Source organism: Schistocerca americana, chromosome X (genome assembly GCF_021461395.2).
Source record: "Schistocerca americana isolate TAMUIC-IGC-003095 chromosome X, iqSchAmer2.1, whole genome shotgun sequence".
Classification (NCBI taxonomy): domain Eukaryota; kingdom Metazoa; phylum Arthropoda; class Insecta; order Orthoptera; family Acrididae; genus Schistocerca; species Schistocerca americana.
The window spans coordinates 824,017,405-824,039,196 of record NC_060130.1 but is presented as its reverse complement, the minus strand read 5'-3'; the positions used below and the strand labels follow the sequence as shown (position 1 = coordinate 824,039,196).

At 43.5% G+C, this 21,792-nt stretch overlaps 1 protein-coding gene across 3 annotated transcripts in view; it reads right to left on the bottom strand.

Moving 5' to 3' along the window:
* LOC124556350 (sulfate transporter-like) overlaps positions 1-21,792 on the bottom strand; it is a 493,546-nt gene that overhangs the window by 208,270 nt on the left and 263,484 nt on the right. Inside the window, exon 1 of one of the 3 annotated variants that reach the window (XM_047130317.1) lies at positions 11,030-11,438. The exons of the other annotated variants lie outside the window; for them this stretch is intronic. Coding sequence (XP_046986273.1) covers positions 11,030-11,094 — 65 coding nt within the window. The 5' untranslated portion in view covers positions 11,095-11,438. Of the gene's footprint in view, positions 1-11,029; positions 11,439-21,792 lie in introns of those variants that run through there. 3 annotated transcript variants of the gene reach the window in all.

Here is a 21,792-nt window from a genome sequence, read left to right as displayed (position 1 = left end):
GTAGGATGTACCACACAAGCTTTTCTTGCCCTATAGTAGAGTAATGAGGAAACCAGTGGAATGTATTAGAATGAAATTATTAAACGTAAAATCCCACGTCGTCGTCGTCTAGATTTGAATCTAAACACTGCAAATAGGATGTACTAATTAGCGGTAAGAACGTACTGTGAAAACTGACAAGAGTAAACCACGAGCCACAACCACGAATGCCTTCTATTCCCAATATTCTGCACGTAGGGTATCACTGTCATAAGAACACACAGCTTCACCCAAGGCGTTTTATTTTCCCAGTCTATTTCCCGATTTGATTGCCAGTCTGTGTATTTGTATGTTTCTGACTCGAGAAAGCCGTTAACAGCAATCACAAGAAGATTTATTTTCACCAATCCCATTACAACGTTGTGGTTATTCTCCCCGAAGAACACGATTCTTATTAACATCTATTTATACAGTTTGCCAGACACTGCGCAGTGCATGGTGAGCGTACGTCGTATCGATATAAGCGATTTTTTTTCTTATTTCACTTGCGTCCGCAAAAAACCACTTCTGTACGCCTCTGCACACGCCCTAATGTCTTATCTTATTCTTAAGTTCCCTAGGAGAGATGAGGGCCGCGGAACGGCCGTACAGTCATCCTCGAACACAGGTACTCCCATATTCACCCAACGTAGTTTAGCGAGAGCTGCATCGCTTTCCACCCACGGATTCCCATTTAAGTTCCCCGAGCATCTCTGTTACACTTTGGTATGGACTATATCAGCCCGTTACGATCGTAGTAGCCACTCTCTTAAATCTTCGATGTGTTTTGTCATGGCTATTTCATGACTCCAAACATGTAAACAGTACTCGAACAGATCGCACTGGCATCTTGTATGATATTTCCTGTACACATGCATTACATTTTCCCAGAATCTTGCAAGAAAATCTGAATCTTCACTCACCTCCCCCAATACTGATTTTAGGGTATCCACTTCATATCGCCTGTTAATATTTACCCTAAATACTTACACGGGGTGACGTGCAAATGACTTTCACATAGTGCCGGGCTGGAACGCACACTTGCCCGTGAGAGGCGAAGGCCGCATGTTAGAGTTCCAGTCTGGCACACAGTTTTAATTCCAATCCCCTCCACAGTGAGTATCCATTATGGATCTTCACATAATTGGATACTATGGGATTCGTTCTCTTAGCATTACCTTAAATTTATCCAGATTTAAATAGAGGTTCCATTCATTCTATCTAGTGGAAAGTTTGTCCAGGTCTTTCAGTGTTTCATCACAATTGTCTGTTGACTATACTTTCCTATAAACAAGAGCATGGTCAGCAAATAATATGCTAATGCCGCTTATTATATTTGATAAATCAATAAGTCATATTATGCTAGAGCGTCAGCTACTGTCAGTTAGTAATAAACATGATTTGCAGTCATAATAACAAATAAGTTCGAAATGATATTCGTTGGTTAATTCCGAAATAAGTCACAACACGTTACCTCTGTTACAATCCACAAGTATGTGTGTTTTCAGATTATTCCTCTCATTCTAAAAGCTCATCATACCAACCATAATAAGCAAACAGTTTTAAATCCATTCCACTATTAGCGAGTTCTGTTTTCACAGTCCAAAAACAGAATTTTCATCTACATCTACATCCATACTCCGCAAGCCACCTGACGGTGTGTGGCGGAGGGTACCTTGAGTACCTCTATCGGTTCTCCCTTCTATTCCAGTCTCGTATTGTTCGTGGAAAGAAGGATTGTCGGTATGCCTCTGTGTGGGCTCTAATCTCTCTGATTTTATCCTCATGGTCTCTTCGCGAGATATACGTAGGAGGGAGCAATATACTGCTTGACTCTTCGGTGAAGGTATGTTCTAGAAACTTTGACAAAAGCCCGTACCGAGCTACTGAGCGTCTCTCCTGCAGAGTCTTCCACTGGAGTTTATCTATCATCTCCGTAACGCTTTCGCGATTACTAAATGATCCTGTAACGAAGCGCGCTGCTCTCCGTTGGATCTTCTCTATCTCTTCTATCAACCCTATCTGGTACGGATCCCACACGGCTGAGCAGTATTCAAGCAGTGGGCGAACAAGCGTACTGTAACCTACTTCCTTTGTTTTCGGATTGCATTTCCTTAGGATTCTTCCAATGAATCTCAGTCTGGCATCTGCTTTACCGACGATCAACATTATATGATCATTCCATTTTAAATCACTCCTAATGCGTACTCCCAGATAATTTATGGTATTAACTGCTTCCAGTTGCTGACCTGCTATTTTGTAGCTAAATGATAAAGGATCTATCTTTCTGTGTATTCGCAGCACATTACACTTGTCTACATTGCCACTCCCTGCACCATGCGTCAATTCGCTGCAGATCCTCCTGCATTTCAGTACAATTTTCCATTGTTACAACCTCTCGATACACCACAGCATCATCTGCAAAAAGCCTCAGTGAACTTCCGATGTCATCCACAAGGTCATTTATGTATATTGTGAATAGCAACGGTCCTACGACACTCCCCTGCGGCACACCTGAAATCACTCTTACTTCGGAAGACTTCTCTCCATTGAGAATGACATGCTGCGTTCTGTTATCTAGAAACTCTTCAATTCAATCACACAATTGGTTTGATAGTCCATATACTCTTACTTTGTTCATTAAACTACTGTGGGGAACTGTATCGAAAGCCTTGCGGAAGTCAAGAAACATGGCATCTACCTGTGAACCCGTGTCTATGGCCCTCTGAGTCTCGTGGACGAATAGCGCGAGCTGGGTTTCACATGACCGTCTTTTTCGAAACCCATGCTGATTCCTACAGAGTAGATTTCTTGTCTCCAGAAAAGTCATTATACTCGAACACAATATGTGTTCCAAAATTCTACAACTGATCGACGTTAGAGATATAGGTCTATAGTTCTGCACATCTGCTCGACGTCCCTTCTTGAAAACGGGGATGACCTGTGCCCTTTTCCAATCCTTTGGAACGCTACGCTCTCCTAGAGACCTACGGTACACCGCTGCAAGAAGGGGGGCAAGTTCCTTCGCGTACTCTGTGTAAAATTGAACTGGTATCCCATCAGGTCCAGAGGCCTTTCCTCTTTTGAGCGATTTTAATTGTTTCTCTATCCCTCTGTCGTCTATTTCGATATCTACCATTTTGTCATCTGTGCGACAATCTAGAGAAGGAACTACAGTGCAATCTTCCTCTGTGAAACAACTTTGGAAAAAGACATTTAGTATTTCGGCCTTTAGTCTGTCATCCTCTGTTTCAGTACCATTTTGGTCACATAGTGTCTGGACATTTTGTTTTGACCCACCTACCGCTTTGACATAAGACCAAAATTTCTTAGGATTTTCTGCCAAGTCAGTACATAGAACTTTACTTTCGAATTCATTGAACGCCTCTCGCATAGCCCTCCTCACACTACATTTCGCTTCGCGTAATTTTTGTTTGTCTGCAAGGCTTTGGCTATGTTTATGTTTGCTGTGAAGTTCCCTTTGCTTCCGCAGCCGTTTTCTAACTCGGTTGTTGTACCACGGTGGCTCTTTTCCATCTCTTACGATCTTGCTTGGCACATACTCATCTAACGCATTATATACGACGGTTTTGAACTTTGTCCACTGATCCTCAACACTATCTGTACTTGAGACAAAACTTTTGTGTTGAGCCAACAGGTACTCTGAAATCTGCTTTTTGTCACTTTTTCTAAACAGAAAAATCTTCCTACCCTTTTTAATATTCCTATTTACGGCTGAAATCATCGATGCCGTAACCGCTTTATGATCGCTGATTCCCTGTTCTGCGTTAACTTTTTCAAATAGTTCGGGTCTGTTTGTCACCAGAAGGTCTAATATGTTATCGCCACGAGTCAGTTCTCTGTTTAATTGCTCAAGGTAGTTTTCAGATAAAGCACTTTAAAAAAATGATGATGATGATGGTGATTTTGGATGCGTGTGCTCAACATCGTAGTCAATAGTGCACTGTCGAAAAGTTAGCATGCCACATTCGTGGGGCGTAGGAGGGATGACTACAATGGCGACGACAACGACGACGAAGGCTATACCCACATGCTCAATATTTTATAATGCACTAAAGTCCGCCTCCCACCCTAAGCAGTTTACGGATAAGACCCGACAGTTAATGAAACTTCAGAGCCCGTATAACACTGGCGTCAGCGTCGGCAAAGATGGTGGCTAGAACTCCAGCCAAATCGAGAGCTGCTCTGCTGTTAGTATATAAACTGAACAGCCAGGGAAACCGGTACACCTGCCTAATATCGTGTAAGGCTCCCGCGAGCACTCAGAAGTGCCACAACACGGCGTGGCATGGACTCGACTAATGTAAGTAGTGCTGGAGGGGACTGGCACCATGAATCCTGCAGGGCTGTCCATAAATCCGGAAGAGTACGAGGGGGTGGAGATCTCTTCTGAAAGCACGTTGCAAGGTATCTCAGATACATTAAATAACGTTCATGTCTGGGAAGTTTGGTAGCCAGCGGAAGTGTTTAAACTCAGACGAGTGTTCCTGGAGCCACTCTGTGGCAATTCTGGACATGTGGGGTGTCCCGCTGCCATCCTGGAACAGCCCAAGTCCGTCGGAATGCGCAACAGACATGAATGGATGCAGGTGGTCAGACAGGATGCTTACGTACGTGTCACCTGTCAGAGTCGTATCTAGACGTATCAGGGGTCCCATACAACTCCAATAGCATATGCCCCCCACCATTACAGAGTCTCCACCAGCTTAAACAGTCTCCTGCTGACGATCAGCGTCCATGGATTCGTGAGGTTGTCTCCATACCCGTACACGTCGATCCGATCGATTGAATTAGAAGCGAGACTCGTCCGACCAGGCAACATGTTTCCGGTCAGCAACAGTCCAATGTCAGTGTTGACGGGCCAAGACGAGACGTAAAGCTTTGTGTCGTGCAGTCATCAAGGGTACACGAGTGGGCCTTCGGCTCCAAAAGTCCATACCGATGATGTTTCGTTGAATAGTTCGCACGCTGACACTTGTTGATGGCCCAGCAGTGAAATCTGCAGCAATTTGCGGAAGTTTTGCACTTCAATCACGTTGAACGATTCTCTTCAGTCGATGTTGGTCCCGTTCTTGTAGGACCTATTTCCGACCGCAGCGATGTCGAAGATTCGATGTTTTCGCAGATTCCTGATATTCATGGTACCCTCGTACGGGAAGTCCCCACTTCATCGCTACCTCGGAGATGCTGTGTTCCATCGCTCGTGAGCCGACTATAACATCACGTTGAAACTCACTTAAATCTTGATAACCTGTCATTGTAGCAGCAGTAACCGATCTAACAACTACGTCAGACCCTTTTTGCCTTATAAAGGCGTTGACGAGAGCTGCGCCGTATTCTGCTTGTTTACATATCTCTGTATTAGAATACGCGTGCCTATACTAGTTTCTTTGGCGCTTCAGTGTAAGACACATGCAGCCAAAATAAGCTGAATCGAAACTGACACACCGCAAACTTCACAAAGTGCAAGATATTCTTGCCCGAGAAGGTAGCCGCGTGTCAAACGGCTATGTCCTATGCGCAGTATGGTGCCCTGAGCTTCCTTCCATCTGTGAGGTTGGTATGATTTCCACCATGCCTGTGTGGCCAATTTGAGTGACCACAAATTGTTTTCCGCCACCTCCAACCACTCAATTTCCCACTGAGGCGTGATTCGTCTATCAGTTAACGAGATGATGGCGTGCAAAGGGATGGTACATCGACCTACAGCACCATCCCGACATTCTTCTTTGGGTGCTTTGTCGACTATGTCGCTTCCCCATATCCCGATGAGACCAAGCACCCAACAAAATGTCAGCTCCTTGGAGTTGCTGTAAGCAGTCATGGATGAGCTGCATCAGCTGGTCTACCTGATACGTTTGGTGGGCCGCTTGTAGTGCCGCTCAGAACAGTCGAGAACCCTTATACTGTGATGCCTGTGAATCTACACTAGTGCCGTCATGCCATATAACTGCGCGACGTAAATCGTTAATTATTCCAGAAGATGCATTTTGAAAATCCCATCAGGGAAAACAGCTGAACAACCGAAAGCGTTCTCTTGCTGGCATCGATCTGTATAAACAACGATAAAACTGTGGTACGTACTTAAAACTGAAGATTACAGGGTTGTAAAATATTTCTCAGCACAACTCACCCTGCAACGCCCTTAAAAGGTTTTAAGACGGTTTCTGACCACCTTGTATATATTCCGCCAGCCACCTCGTGTGTCGCGGAAGGTACTGCGTGTTTCAATGTCACTTCTCCGCTTCCCCGATCCAGTCGCGAATGGTGTATGGGAAGAATGTTCGCTGATAAGTCTCTGTGTGAGGTCGAATCTCTCTACTTTAGAGGTCTTTTACTAAGACACGTATAGAAGGAAGCTATATATTGGTTTAGTCTTCTAAGAACGTGTGCTCTCGGAATCTTTAAACTGAACATCAGCGTGATTCACAACGCCTGTCTGGCAGCGTCTTACACACAGTGGATGAACATGGTTCTAATGGCTCTGAGCACTATGGGACTTAACTTCTGAGGTCGTCAGTCCCCTAGAACTTAGAACTGCTTAAACCTAACTAACCTAAGGACATCACACACATACATGCCCGAGGCAGGATTCGAAGCTGCGACCATAGCGGTCGCGCGGTTCCAGACTGTAGCGCCTAGAACCGCTCGGCCACACCGACCGGCGGATGAACATGTCTGCGACGCTTTCGCACTTGCTAAATGAGCCTGTGAGGAAACGTTCAGCTCTTCTTTGGATCTTTTCTATAGTAGGGTAAATGTACCAAAGAGCACGCAGTCCCAAAGAGAACGCAGCTTGTGTTCCTGACAACTGAGTGAACTGATTAGTTCACCACTGACGTAGTTGTGTTCTGAGGGTATAAGCTGTGTGAATAAATCCAGTTTCCGAAGTGAAAGAGGTAAGAATCACTTTTCAGTTTTCCTGATGTAGTTCTTGTACTCTGTTGCGTAAGTTATACACAGAATACACGAGCAATAGCCTTTAATTATTGATTGCATTTTGAAAGGCTGGTTTGCCGTCTGTCATAATGCATCCACATGTTTTGCAAATGTGGCGTGTGCTGACATCTGTTTACTTCTTTTGGAATCATTGTTTCTGTACGAAAGAGCGCGCATATAATGTCCCCCAGGAGTGCATGCGTTCTCTTTAGGGCCTAACTGCAAATTTGTACATTAAGTATGAAAATCGGCCAGGAAGCTCATCTAAACTAAATAGCTGCTAAATGAGACCAGATAACGAATTGAAAATAGAGAAGGCAAACAAAAGCTGCCGCTCCTCTTGGTACGAAGGGGTCTGCTTTAAGGAAAAGACTGAAGGCTGTGAGTAGACAGCATAGATTTTGGCGTTGCCAGAGGACTGGATCTGGTGCACTAAGTACGGGAGGTGGTGGCATGAACAGTGATCTTCGATTGAGGGGTGATATTGCGTTCATTTGTGAAATTCGCTAAAGGCGCACTCTTTGGGCATGATTTGCGTGTTCTTAAGAGCAGGTGAACGAAAGAGTGCGCATTTCCCGTTTTGTTTTGTAGCTTTGAAAAGTTCAGTAAATGTATTACCTCTCTGATGCTGTACTTTTCTGAACATGTACATTTTGTGTTAATAAATATAAACCTAAAATGATTTTGTTTTCCTACTGATAATAACCCAGTTATTTAAGATTATTCCTTAACTGCACACTTTTAGGTGTGTTACCCCTATCTGGTAAAGGTCTCAGACTCACAAGCAATGTTCATGTTTCGGTCGAAAGAGGATTTTGAAAGTTACTTCCTTCGTCGATGGACTATACATCTTGAGTAAGAAATGACACGAGAACGGGTCTGTTCTCCGATTAATGCGTAATGTGTAACATTTGTTTCTGGGGAAGGTCATCTCTCAATTTCCGTATCAAATATCAATCTCCTGCATGTCTTCCTGCATTTCGCACCAATTTTTCTAGAGTTGCGACTTCTTTGTGTAGAACAGCACCGCCTCGAACAACCTGAGAGAGCTTCTGACGTTATATGAGAGGTCATTTATACATATTCTGAACAGTAGTGGTCCTATAAAACTCCCTTCGGCAGACGACCGGATTTAGTTTTACATCTGGAGATCTCATTGACATGCTGTGATCTGTTTGCTAGGAATCCTCCAGTCGAGTCATAAAGCTCGTAAATTGATCACTAGGCGACAGTGCGGAACTGTATCGATGGCGTTGCGTCAGTCAAATAGTATGCCATCTGGTCACCGGTATCAACTGCCTTCTGGATGTCGTGAACGAACAGAGCGAGATGGAAATGTTTTGTTTATTTATAGACGCTATCGCATCCTTATGACGCAGTCATAACCGGTTTCAGCCATACAATGACTATCTTCAGATTCTAAAACAATACAAAAGAAAATTTATATTAAAACCTAAAATTAAGTGCAATATTTAACCAGGCTTATTAGTAATCTAACTGAATTTATGCTTATTAGATTACTAATAAGACTGGTTAAATATTGCACTTATTATTTTTAGGTTTTATTATAAATTTTCTTTTGTATTGTTTTAGAATCTGAAGATGGTCATTGTATGGCCGAAACCGGTTATGACTGTGTCATAAGAACGTGATTGCGTCTATAAATAAACAAAACATTTTTACAAAATAATCAATCACTCGCTCCATGGACAAAATGTCGTTTTTTCCAAGAGTGAGATTATTCTGACGCGATCGTTGTTTGCAACATCCGTGTTGATACCTACAGAGGAAAAATGCTGGAGCATAAAACGTGTTCCACAATTCTACAACAAACTGACGTCAGCGAAGTATGTCTATAGTTATATGTATCGTATCGACTACCCTTCTTGGAAACGAGAATGACGTAAGCATTTTCCCAATATCTGGGAATATTTAGTTCGTCCAGTCACCTACAGTACACTGCTGCTAGAAGAAGACAAAGTTCTTTCGTATATTTTATGTAAAATGGTATAGGTGCCCGATCATGTCCGTTGAGTGACTTTATTTTCTATGCTACGGTCACTGATATCAAAATCAGTCATTCTTGAATACGCACGACAGCTAAAAATTAAAACCGCAGTACGATATTCCCCGGAAAACAATTCCTCTTCCCACGGCCGGGTTGCCGGGTTCGATTCCCGGCGGGGTCAGGGATTTTCTCTGCCTCGTGATGACTGGGTGTTGTGTGCTGTCCTTAGGTTAGTTAGGTTTAAGTAGTTCTAAGTTCTAGGGGACTGATGACCATAGATGTCAAGTTCCATAGTAGTCAGAGCCATTTGAACCATTTTTTTGAACAATTCCGCAGAAAGACATTTTTTTGCCAGTTTTTCTATCATCCTCCCATTGCATCAAGGTCTCTACTAGAAAATTTCGTTTTGCGGTTTCCATCGGTACGCATCCTTGCTGCTCCTGCATGCTTTCTAATGATCTCACGTATATATTCCTCTTTATACATAATTATGGTTTTTTTTATTACATGCAAGTTTCTCGCGAAATGAAGAGGACAGCTGGCAAGTGGCAGGTATTGAGGGCTGCCAAACTCAACCTTAGGGTTAATGACCACTGCAAGAGCACAGACGACTTTCAGATTTTCGTTGTGGCTGTGAGTCTCTACTGATATTGTAATAAAAATTATTTGTTTAATCAGAGTGCAGAACTGGATCACATGTACCGGCACGACAAGGAAAACATGAAAATTAAGTTTTTAACGCATGAAACTTAATTAAAACCTCTGAAATACATAGATAATGCTAAATAACTGGTGCAACACAGGCACTTCTGCAATCAACAAGATGAAACTCAACATCACAATCCCAACAAAAACAACTTTCCCGCCTAATTTACTACACTGACAGCGCGCAAACATTTAGTTCGAAGTTGTATACATCAAATGTTTACATCTGTACGTGTTATCCTGCAAATAGTTCACTGATACCAGCTTACATTTTTCGTAAATATTACACCGACACAAAACACCGTAGAAACTTAGTGTACAATTTATTCGCGGTTTACTTGCGTTCAGAGTCCTACATTATTTCAGGAAGAACTTGTTTCGCCGGTAATGTTATTAAGATTACTGGCTTTACGATGGCCATTGCAGCTATTGTGCTATCGTCAAATAACACCTGTTACATAATACAGGTGCTTAAGAAATCACTTTCAGGGATACAATCCGTTCTCAAAAATCATTTGTAAAAGGCAAATCATTCTTTATAAATATTCACCGCACAACCCTCAGTATAAAGGCGTCGATTGATTTTCATTCCTGTAAAAGGATTTCGTTCTCGTCTCAATCACATTTACACATGTCATGTCATGTGTCTAAAAAGACAGGATTAACAGTGCAGTATTAGCATGAACTTCGTAGAAATCATCTTACTAACTAATGTGTTTTATTACGTTGAGTTGATTCATGCTTATATACTTGGTTGACATGAAGTTACCGTTTTTAGTGAAGTGCTGCGTCCGTTTATTTAGGTATTATGGTATAGTGTTTTCTTGCGCACCTGACATGAATATAGAAATATGATAGGAGAAATATGATAGGCACGGAGGACCATTTCTTCTTAACATAGATGAATTTGCATTGATTTAATTTGTAGGACAGAAAACTTTGTCCTTTTTAAAACGATTTTTGAGAAGAGACTACTCGTAATTAATAATAATAATAATAATAATAATAATAATAATATGTTGTTACAGTCGTAACTTCAGAATAGCCGAATAGCCGAAATCGCGACAGTAAATAAATATTTTTAAAACAGTTCAGGTGGTACACGGAACATCTCATTTTTAAATTTAGTGCACATTCTTCAGGAAGTTTAATTTCATGAATTCACATCTTTGAGTATGGGTGATAGCGGATTTTGGACACACTTTAGGACTCGTACTACGTAAATGATACACTCGCTAAGTTAGTTAAATTTGTTTTCCATACGGGGATAAGAAGCACCACTGTGTGTCACAGAGCGGCAGAAGAGTACAGTGATAAAGTAAACGCTGCAGTACTTACTAATCTCGGATGGAGCAGTAATTGCAGGGGCGCTCGCAATGAGAAATGATGGCTCGTTTCTCCATGTTGAGGGAGACGTTGTTACATCGGCAGCCGCGCTACGAATGAGTTCTCCAGGCGCCTTGCCACACAAAGTTCGCTGATTGTCATTCAAGTGAAACAGAGTTTCTCTTGGCACGCGAGAGATTACCTTCACGCTAAAACGAACGAAACCTCTCGGGTCACCGAACTGATTTTACACTTTTGCGTAACACGGTGGTGGCGTGAAGTGAAAACACGCCCTTATAAATTAGCGCGGTTGTGCCCCCGTTATTCACGAGTGCTTGCTCTAACCTTAACCATAAATAAGTAATTGGCAACAGACGCCCTCGTTGTGGTTTCCGACTTGTCGAGCGCTGCGCTCCAGAACTGGGGCTGTCGAATGTCCCTCCACAGCGACTGCAGTGTTAAATACAAACGAGCTCCGTTCTCGTCCACTATCAGCGCCGTTTTGTTTGTGGCCAGTTATCAGCTGGACAACTGAGGGCGAAAGGCGCAGTCACTCGCCTTCTACTCAAGGAAACACGTCAGGACATAGTATCCTTCAAAGCCAACAGTGTTGCTAAAGTTTACTCACGTGAGAGAGCAGATCACATCCCAAATTTTAAAATTGCCTCATCAGAAAATATAGACATTTTAAGGAGTGTAGTAGCAAGAACACACGATTAAGTCTACACGTGATTTGGGGTATACATGTTGCAAAACTTAGTACACACACACAATATATATATATATATATATATATATATATATATATATATATATATATATATATATATATATATATATAATGAGGATGGTGTGCAGGGATGGTGTCCGGATGGCCGAGACGGTCGAGCCGATTTTTCGCGAGAAACGGAAAATCCGGGTCCGAGGAGTCTTGGTCCAGTACAAATTTTCAACTTTCCCCAAAGCAACTAATGACTTCTTTCCTTTGGATTATTAGTACACAGAGCTGCAACAATGGCTCTACCCCGGCTGGCCATCGAGTTGAACTGAGCTTTGATGTCAGATAGCTTTACGTCATTCCAAGCTGCTGGAACTTTATGCCACAGTTCATCAAACCCTAGTGGCTGGGAGTGGCAGCGTGCCAGTCCCTCGATAACTCTCAACAAGATATTTTCATTGGGTTACACATGGACGTAATACTAGCCAGGACAACATTCGAACAACCTCTTCGTTGAGGTAGGTCAGGACACTAGGGCAACCTGCAGTATTGCGTTATCTTGTTAGAAGGTAACGTCACGGAGACGTCTACTGGCACAGACACCAGACTGAACACGGCAGAAACATAACGTCTATTGTCCAAACTACCGACTATATGAACCAGAGGTGATCTTATTGAGTACCAAATGACACCCCATGCCATCAAGCCAACTGCTAGGCATGTATGACAGTGACGAATGTTATCTAGTAATTTTATTTTCTTCTCAGAGCCTCCACACGCGCTACGTCCATCGTGATGCTACAGGCAGAAACAAGACACATCTGAAAAGACAACATGGTGTCACTCATGTGTGTAGTACTGTCGTTGGCCGAACCTCTCTCTCTCTCTCCAGCCGCGTCAAGCGACGCTGCAAAAATGGTCGCTGTGCCGACAGTCAGAATTCATCCGGACATCATGGCACAGCTCGTTTGGGTTCTCATCTTGCTGCAAACAGGGCCATTTGCAGACTCATGGTAGGTGTACGATCCTACACGGTCGAGCGAACAATATGTCTGTTCTTTCGTGAGCTAGCCAGAGATCACGCATAGTCCTCCTGCACCTCTCGATTCCATATTCGCATAACAGTCGCGTGATCTCTAACAACATGGAATTTATATCACGGAACTACGAGGGTTGGAACTTATTCATCACCGATACAAAAGAGTTACATGTTTGCACCTGTTACTGTCCTTCAAGGTAGTCACCAGCGTTGTGTAGAACCCGTCGCCAGCGATGTGGAGGGCGTAGTATACCGTTAGCAGAGCCTGTCCTGTTGAATGGAGCGGTCTACTGGCTGCCGAATCTCTGGAACAGTTCTGAAGCGAATGCTACGAAGTGGTTCCTTCATCTTCAGAATCAAATAAAAGTCACAAGGACCTAAGTCCGGGGAGTGTGGTAGATGGTATAGTACTTCCCATTCCCATACACCCAACAGAGCAGCCACAGCTTGCGCTGTATGCGCCCGCGCATTGTCGTGCAAAATGATGGGTGGGATGCGCAGAAAGTGTCGCCGCTTCTTTCGCTAACCTGGTCGCAGGTTATGTACCAAAACCGAACAGTAATACTTTGCATTGACGGTTTGCCTTGGAGGAACATAAAGCGTTAGGATAACACCGTCACGGTCGTACACGAGAATCATCGTAACTTTAGACCGCTCCATCCGCACCATCAACAGAACAGGTTCTCCTAATGGTATACTACGCCTTCGACATCGCTGGCAATGAGTTCTACACAACGCTGGTGACTACTGTGAAGGACAGTAACAGGTGGGAACATCTAATTTTTTGGACGGTTGTGAATAAATAGTTGCCACTATTTAAGTCCCAACCCTCGTATCAACTGCAATCTCGACAGGCTACAATTCTGACACTGTCGGCAGTGGTTGCCCTCTCTTAAAAGAGCATAAAACCATCTTCTCAAAGATGATCAGCATTCAAATGTGATTTCTTATCTTACCTTGTATACAGAATGTAGATGGCGTTGCTCTACCCAATTTGTACGGTTGCGCTGAAATTCCATCCCATTCGTTTGCATATCTAAGCAAGCCAATTTAACGTTCGTTGCATGCCGTTTTCTGAGATGCTGCAGTTTTAATATGCAGCAGTTTATTAGCCTGAACTGGAAGGAAATCAGTGCGTACCTGATCACACTGTAATGAGTCCACTAACATAAATATTTCCCCAACCTTTAGTCCACTCCAGTGTGTGAGATGTGCAATAAGTTCTATCCCACAGATACTTTCGAATACAATTCAGACCACAGACTCGTAACCCCACCTCACAGGCCCAGTGCGTTCAGTTAATAATTCGGGCTTACAAGCAACTCTCTGTTCACTAATCGCTGCAGAAGATATAATCCGCCTCCTCATGAACACCCTTCAAAACTTTACACCTCCGGCATTCATCTCTTCAGTTCTTTCGCTGCCAACAGTAATTTTTATCATTTTCTTCACCTGGGGTACCACAGCCGTATATTTGTTGAAAGACATTGTGAATTTTCCACCTCGGCTGTTGCTTACACGGATTCACCTTATTGAAACGCACAGTTTCAGTGTTACACACTATTTTCAACTGCTGTGTGTGTCAATATGTAGTAATATTTTCCGATTCTGTAACAGAGGTCTTAGCAGTTCTGAAAGCGGACACATAAGGTGCAAGTGTCAAATTCCAGAAGAAAATATCTACTGAATGCAGTAACAGTCATCTTCGAAACTATTACCATGTTAACAGTCACTATATGTCCACGCTTTCGTTGTTCTGTCCGCTCTGGAAGCAGACACAGAGACAGCAAAGATACCATAACTTTCAACTTATGTTTTTGATCGTAATGTCTACGCTAAGCACACAGAAACAACGTCAAACTCTATCATCAGTATCTGCAGACTACAAAATTAATAACTATGGTATAAATTTTGTACCAAAACGGACATAATAATTACTATATTTTTGAAACAAGATGTTCTGTTTACTTTCATTATTTTATGTATTCTAACTAAATTTGCACCCACGACTGAAGAGCGGAAACAACTGCTGCCAGCCCGACCTCAAAGGGGAAAGAAATTACAATAAATGGAGGGAGCTTTAAGAGCAGTAGTATCGCCTGATATGGAAAATATACGAATTAGCACAGTCTGTCTGTCTGCGATAAGTTTTTGTCTCACTGGGAGCATATAGTTAAAAGTAAGCGGAGACAGAACAGAACAATGACAACGTTTTCTTAGTTTCTATAATATTTTCCGGGTGTAGGTTGTAGTGATAGACTAATCTGTAGAGCAATCCAATGCCCAGTTTGGGTTTCGAAGTAACCATTTCCTTGAAACTTCCTGGCAGATCAAAACTGTGTGCCGGACAGAGACTCGAACTCGGGACCTTTGCATTTCGTGGGCACGTGCTTTAGCAACTGAGCTACCCAACAAATATCCTTTCGTCCAGGTGTGCTAGTTCTGAAAGTTTCACAGGAGAGCTTCTGTGAAGTTTGGAAATCAGGAGACGAGATACTGGTGGAAGTAGAGCTGTGAGGACGGGTTGTGAGTCCTGCTTGGGTAGCTCAGTGGTAGAGCACTACCCCGCGAAAGGCAAAGGTCCCGAGTACGAGTCTCGGCCCGGCACACAGTTTTAATCTGCCAGGAAGTTTCATATCAGCACACATTCCACTGCAGAGTGAAAATTTCATTCTGGGAACAATTTCCTTGTGGGTTGGTGAAGTCGACAATTGTGAAAACGAAATATTGGTTATGAGGCAGACAGACTAGTAGTAGACCTTGGTCTAAGTTAAGTTGAAAGGTGGCAGTTTCTTTGAGAGGTGGTATTGTCAAAATATTTAATGTAACGAGAAGAATTACCTTTTTCTTGTCATAGTGCGTATTTTACAAACTTTGTTATTATGAATCTGCTTCAGTCTCATGATGCTAAGTAAGGAAAGTACACAGGGTGTCCCAGGAGGAATGGTCAATATTGATGGATATTCTAGGAACGATCATTCGAAGCAAAAATGCATAATTTAGAGCTACGAGCACTGCTTCATCTTCGATGCTGTGAAACAAATCTCTTCCATTGACTACTCCTTGCTATCCATATTTTGGTAGGAGGTAGTATGTAACAAAACAAGAAAAAATTTCAGTGGACATGGGCTCTAGAATGGATATCTTATGAGTTATGAGCACTTGTTCAGCGGAAGATATGTGTTTCAGCGTAGATGAATATGTGCTCTTGGCTCTTAAGGTATGCATTTCCGAGCCCATGTTTAATAGACCTGTTTTCTTCGAATGATCGTTGACTTTTTCTCTGGGGACACCCTGTATAAGCGGAGATGGGACGAATGGAGAGTAATTCTAGTGACGACGCGGGTCACAAATGGGGGCAGATTCTTATGGACCAACACCTGGGTCCGCATCTCGTGGTCGTGCGGTAGCGTTCTCGCTTCCCACGCCCGGGTTCCCGGGTTCGATTCCCGGCGGGGTCAGGGATTTTCTCTGCCTCGTGATGGCTGGGTGTTGTGTGATGTCCTTAGGTTAGTTAAGTTTAAGTAGTTCTAAGTTCTAGGGGACTGATGACCATAGATGTTAAGTCCCACAGTGCTCAGAGCCATTTGAACCATTTTTGAACCAACACCTGGGAACGAGCATCTCGGAAACCGCGAGGCTGGTCTACTGTTCGCGCTCTACCGTCGTGGCAAACTACAGAAAGAGACTGAAGGACGGTGAAAGCACAAGCAGGGACAACGTGTCGGAGGTCTACACGTCGTCACAGAACTTGGAGATCGGAGGTTTGTACACCCTATAAAACAGGAAGGGCTGCATCTGTGGCAGATCTGACGACAGGGCTCAGTGCTGGTGTAGGCACATTGTTGAGCACGGAGCTCCGCACCAGATGAGTCCTACGTGTTCCCATGTGGACCCAACAACATGGTCAGTTACAAATACGGTGGGAGCGGGACCATCGACATTGCAACGTGGATCAATAGAAACGTATCACCTGGTCTGATGAATAACACTTGTTACACCAAGCCGACGATCGTTTCACGCCTAGGCTTTCGTGGGACCTATAGTAGTAATCGAAGGCACCATGACAGCTGTGGACAATGGAAACATTGATGCCGACCAACCAAATCCCTTCACGCTTGATGTCTTCCCCGACAGCGATGGCATCTTCCGTCAGAATATGTCAGTGTCACAAGGCCAGAATCGTGCTATAACGGTTTGAGGAGCATGAAGCAGATTCACGTTGATTTCTTGGCACCAAATTAGCCTGATCTGAACCCGATCGGTTATATATGCTACACCATCGGGTGCCAGTGCGTACCCGCAAACTACCCGCCCGTTATTTACGGGAGTTGCGTGACCTGTGCGCAGACAGCGGTGATGCACACCACCGAAAAACCTACAAGAACTTGTCGAGAACATGCTATGCAGAATCGTTGCTGCATCGCGTAGTAAAGATGGACCAACACGCTTATCAATATCTGTCGGATGCAATTCTATCATTCGTTACGTCATTTTATGTTATCAGGCAGCTTAATACATTACTAACTGTTATTCTGTAATTTACATGTTTTGTTAAGAAATCATTTCTAGCGCGAGATATCGTAATTACGACGGCGTGGTGAAAAGTAATGTCTCCGAATTTTTTGTGTGAAAACTCTTAAAGCTTTTTAAATAAAACAAACTTTATTAACATTCTACATCTATATTCTTCATGAGTACATAGTCATTTCTCAATATAGTCATCCTGGCGACAAACACATTTCTTCCAAAGAGAGACCAATTTCTTGATATTGTCACTGTAGAATGTTTGACATTGTTGACGGAGCCATACCCTCACCTCTACTTACGCCGCTTTATCACTATCAGAGTGAAGTCCTCGAAGTTGTTCTTTAAGTTTTGGAAAGAGACGAAAATCGGATGGAGCAAATTCGAGATTGCATGGAGGATGACTGAAGAGATGTTGCAGATGTCGCAGTGCTATCTGGCATTTTCATGCTGAAGGAGGGGGTGCTGCATGTGTGGACGAATTCTTCGAATTAGTGCTCTCTGTTTTCGGTCATGTCCTCAAACAGAGGCATAGTTCGGTCTCACACCGCCAGGTTTTAAACTACAGTTCAGTGACCTCTAGCGGCAGAGGGTTGCAACTTGCGTCAGCAAAGCAGGAAAGACGGCAGAGTAATATGCGTGACATGCAAATACTTTAACCGATATTGATAATAGAACAAAAAATTTGGAGGCACTACTTTTCAGCACGTCCTCATATTATGATTTCAAATAACTAACACGCTTCTAGCTTGTAATTTAGCAACATGCACTCTACATTAAAAGAGAAAAAAAAAGACGCATCACGAAGCAGTTATCTGAATGGAACGGAGATCGGTAGATGTTATGTACATGTATACACAAACAAATAATTACAATTTGAGAGAAATTGGATGATTTATTCAAGAGAAAGAGCTTCACAAATTGAGCAAGTCAATAGCGCGTTGGCCCACTTCTGCTCCTTCTGCAAGCACTTATTCTCCATGGCATCGATTGATAGAGTTGTCGGATGTCCTCCTGAGGGATATAATGCCAAATTCTGTACAATTGGCGCGATACAACGTGAAAATCGCGAGGTGGTTGGAGGGCCCTGTCCATAAGGATCCAAATGTTCTCGATTGGGGAGAGATGCGGCGACCTTGCTTGCCAACGTATAGTTTGGTAAGCACGAAGACAAACTGTAGATACTCTCGCCGTGTGCGGGCGGGCATTATCTTGCTGAATTATAAGCCCGGGATGGCCTTCCATAAAGCGCAACGAAATGGGGTGTAGAACAACGTCGACGAACCGCTGTACTGGGAGGGTGCCGCGGATGACTACCAAAGGAGACCTGCTGGGAAATGAAATGCCACGCCAGACCATCACTCTTGGTTGTCGGGCCATATGGCGACCGGCAGTCACGTTGGTAAGCAACCTCTGTCCAGCGCGTCTCCAGACACGCCTTCGGCCTGTAATCCCATTGACTGGAGTAGAGTTGACTTCACTGATGAGTCACGTTTCGAAATGAGCCCCGTTGACCAGCGAGACGTACTGGAGGCGCCCCGGACAGCGATCACCTTCTGATGACTTTAAGACACGCTAAAGTATAGCATCATTTGCAAAAATGTAAGAGAGATCCTCATAATGTCTCCTAAGTCGTTTATATAGATCAGGAATAACAGAGGGGCTATTACACTTCGCCGCGCGGGATTAGCCGAGCGGTCTAGGGCGCTGCATTCATGGACTGTGCGACTGGTCCCGGCGGAGGTTCGAGTCCTCCCTCGGGCATGGGTGTGTGTGTTTGTCCTTAGGATGATTTAGGTTAAGTAGTGTGTAAGCTTATGGACTGATGACCTTAGCAGTTAAGTCCCATAAGATTTCACACACATTTATATTACACTTACTTTGGGAACCCCAGGTATCAAAAAAATGGTTCAAATGGCTCTGAACACTATGGGACTTAACTTCTGAGGTCATCAGTCCCCTAGAACTTAGCACTACTTAAACCTAACTAACCTAAGGACATCACACACACCCATGCCCGAGGCAGGATTCGAACCTGCGACCGTAGCGCCCAGATATCAATCCTGTTTTACTCGATGACTTTGCATCGATTACTGCGTACTGCGACCACGTACTGGAAATCACGAGTCCAGTCCCACAAATGAGACCAATATATAGCCGAAATTTGCACCTGTGCTACTTCCCCATCTTTAGGTATGGATCTTTCGTCGAGCGAACGGTTGTGTACGATTGCTAAGCATGGAGCTATTGTATCATCATACTCGGAAAAGAACCTAATTGTTATATAACCTGGACCGGAAGACTTGCCTTTAATAAGTTACTTAAGCTGCTTCCCTACACAGAGGAAAAATTATTTCTGAGTTACTCATGTTGGGCCGGCCGCATTGGCCGAGCGGTTCTAGGCGCTTCAGTCTGGAACCGCGCGACCGCTACAGTCGCAGGTTCGGATCCTGCCGCGGGGACGGATGTGTGTGATGTCCTTAGGTTAGTTGCCCGCATCTCGTGGTCGTGCGGTAGCGTTCTCGCTTCCCACGCCCGGGTTTCCGGGTTCGATTCCCGGCAGGGTCAGGGATTTTCTCTGCCTCGTGATGGCTGGGTGTTGTGTGCTGTCCTTAGGTTAGTTAGGTTTAAGTAGTTTTAAGTTCTAGGGGACTTATGACCACAGCAGTTGAGTTCCATAGTGCTCAGAGCCATTTGAACCAACCTTAGGTTAGTTAGGTTTAAGTAGTTCTAAGTTCTAGGGGACTGATGACCTCAGATGTTAAGTTCAAATGGTTCAAATGGCTCTGAGCACTATGGGACTTAACATCTATGGTCATCAGTCCCCTAGAACTTAGAACTACTTAAACCTAAGTAACCTAAGGACATCACACAACACCCAGTCATCACGAGGTAGATGTTAAGTCCCATACTGCATAGAGTCATTTGAACCATTTACTGGTGTTTGCAGCTGTCCTTGATTCGAATTCTGGAATATTTACTTTATCTTCTTCGGTGAAGGAAGTTCTGAAAACTGTTTAGTAACTCCGCTTTAGTGGTACTTTTGCAATTCCAGGGAACCATCACGAATCGCGGTGACCTGTGTGTCATAACTGTATTGGAATAAAAGGAATCATTTCTATTCCTCTCACTGCGTATTTCTTTAAGTTACCTTCTGTACTATATCTAGCTACCTCACTTGGGCTTGACACATCATGCGGAAGTTACTTTCGTCCTTAAGAATACTTTGGTAGTGTAATATAATGCTGGGTTTTTGAAGCTGTATTAATGACTGTTTGTAAAAGAAGGAAACTTTTATTAATGCACTATGGATTTTAACGACAGAAACGGCAACCGGTAAATACAGTCTGCAGTTGCTTTAGCGGCAGGCCATACGTAAAAACGGGAACTGGTGCATAAATTACAAACATACACTAAACGTAACTTGTGTTCCGCCTCTAATGACTGGACGTCAAACTCAAATCTTCCTTCCTTCCTTCCTTCCTTCCTTCCTTCCTTCCTTGCTTGCTTCTGTTTTCCGATTTTTCAGAAGAACGGTGTTCAAATCCCCGTGTAGCCATCGAGATTCATATTATGATCAATTACGCGAATGTCGGAATGGTTCTTTCCAAAAAGGACAAGGCGATTAATTTCCAATCTAAATTTCCGCTTCGTCTCTTATGACCTCTCGGTCGACTGCACGCTAAATCTGAATCTTTCTTCCTCGTTTCTTTCGATCATGAGTGTGTGTTTCCCTAAAGACGAGCGCGTAGTATGAAATGCAGATGGAACGAGGTGACTTGTGTGGCAGCGCCAACCGCACCGCATCGTCCGATAACGGCGCGTAGATAACGGCCTAACGTCCTGGCCAGCCTCACTTACATCCCCGAAACGTGAGTCCATCTTGAGTGCCGCCGGTAGCCAGAGAGAAGGCCAAACGATCCGTGGCGCACGTCTCAATGGAACGAAAATCCCACACGAAAGATGAACGTCTCTCCTAAGGTATGTGACACTGAACTGATATGCTGTGCACCTATTCTGAGAGCAAATATCAATTTCATTTATTTCGAATAATGTTTCACCCTTGAGTCTCGGATACCTAGTTCTGAAACGTGTCAAACATAATGGACTAAGTTTTCCACCTCAGATAAGTAAGGATGTCATATTGTCATTTGTAGGTCCTCATTAAAGCTTAAGTAGGTGTAGTGATGTGTCGGGAGCAGAAACCACAACACTTGGCTCCATCGATTTACGCCACTAACAGGGATCATCAACAGTGCGCATTTGCTTATACTGTAGCATTTACTTTCTCATTAATAATTTCATATTTTTAACAAAGTGCGTTAAATAAGGTAAAATCCTACATAAACATCCATCTATGGTACAAAAAGGAAGCGAATATACACGAATACTATTCGGCCCAAGGAACCACTTATTTTGCGAGTTCGGATGAAATTCTTTTGCTTAATTATGAAGGCTGTACAGGTGCAGACTTCTAGGCTTTAAAAGGAA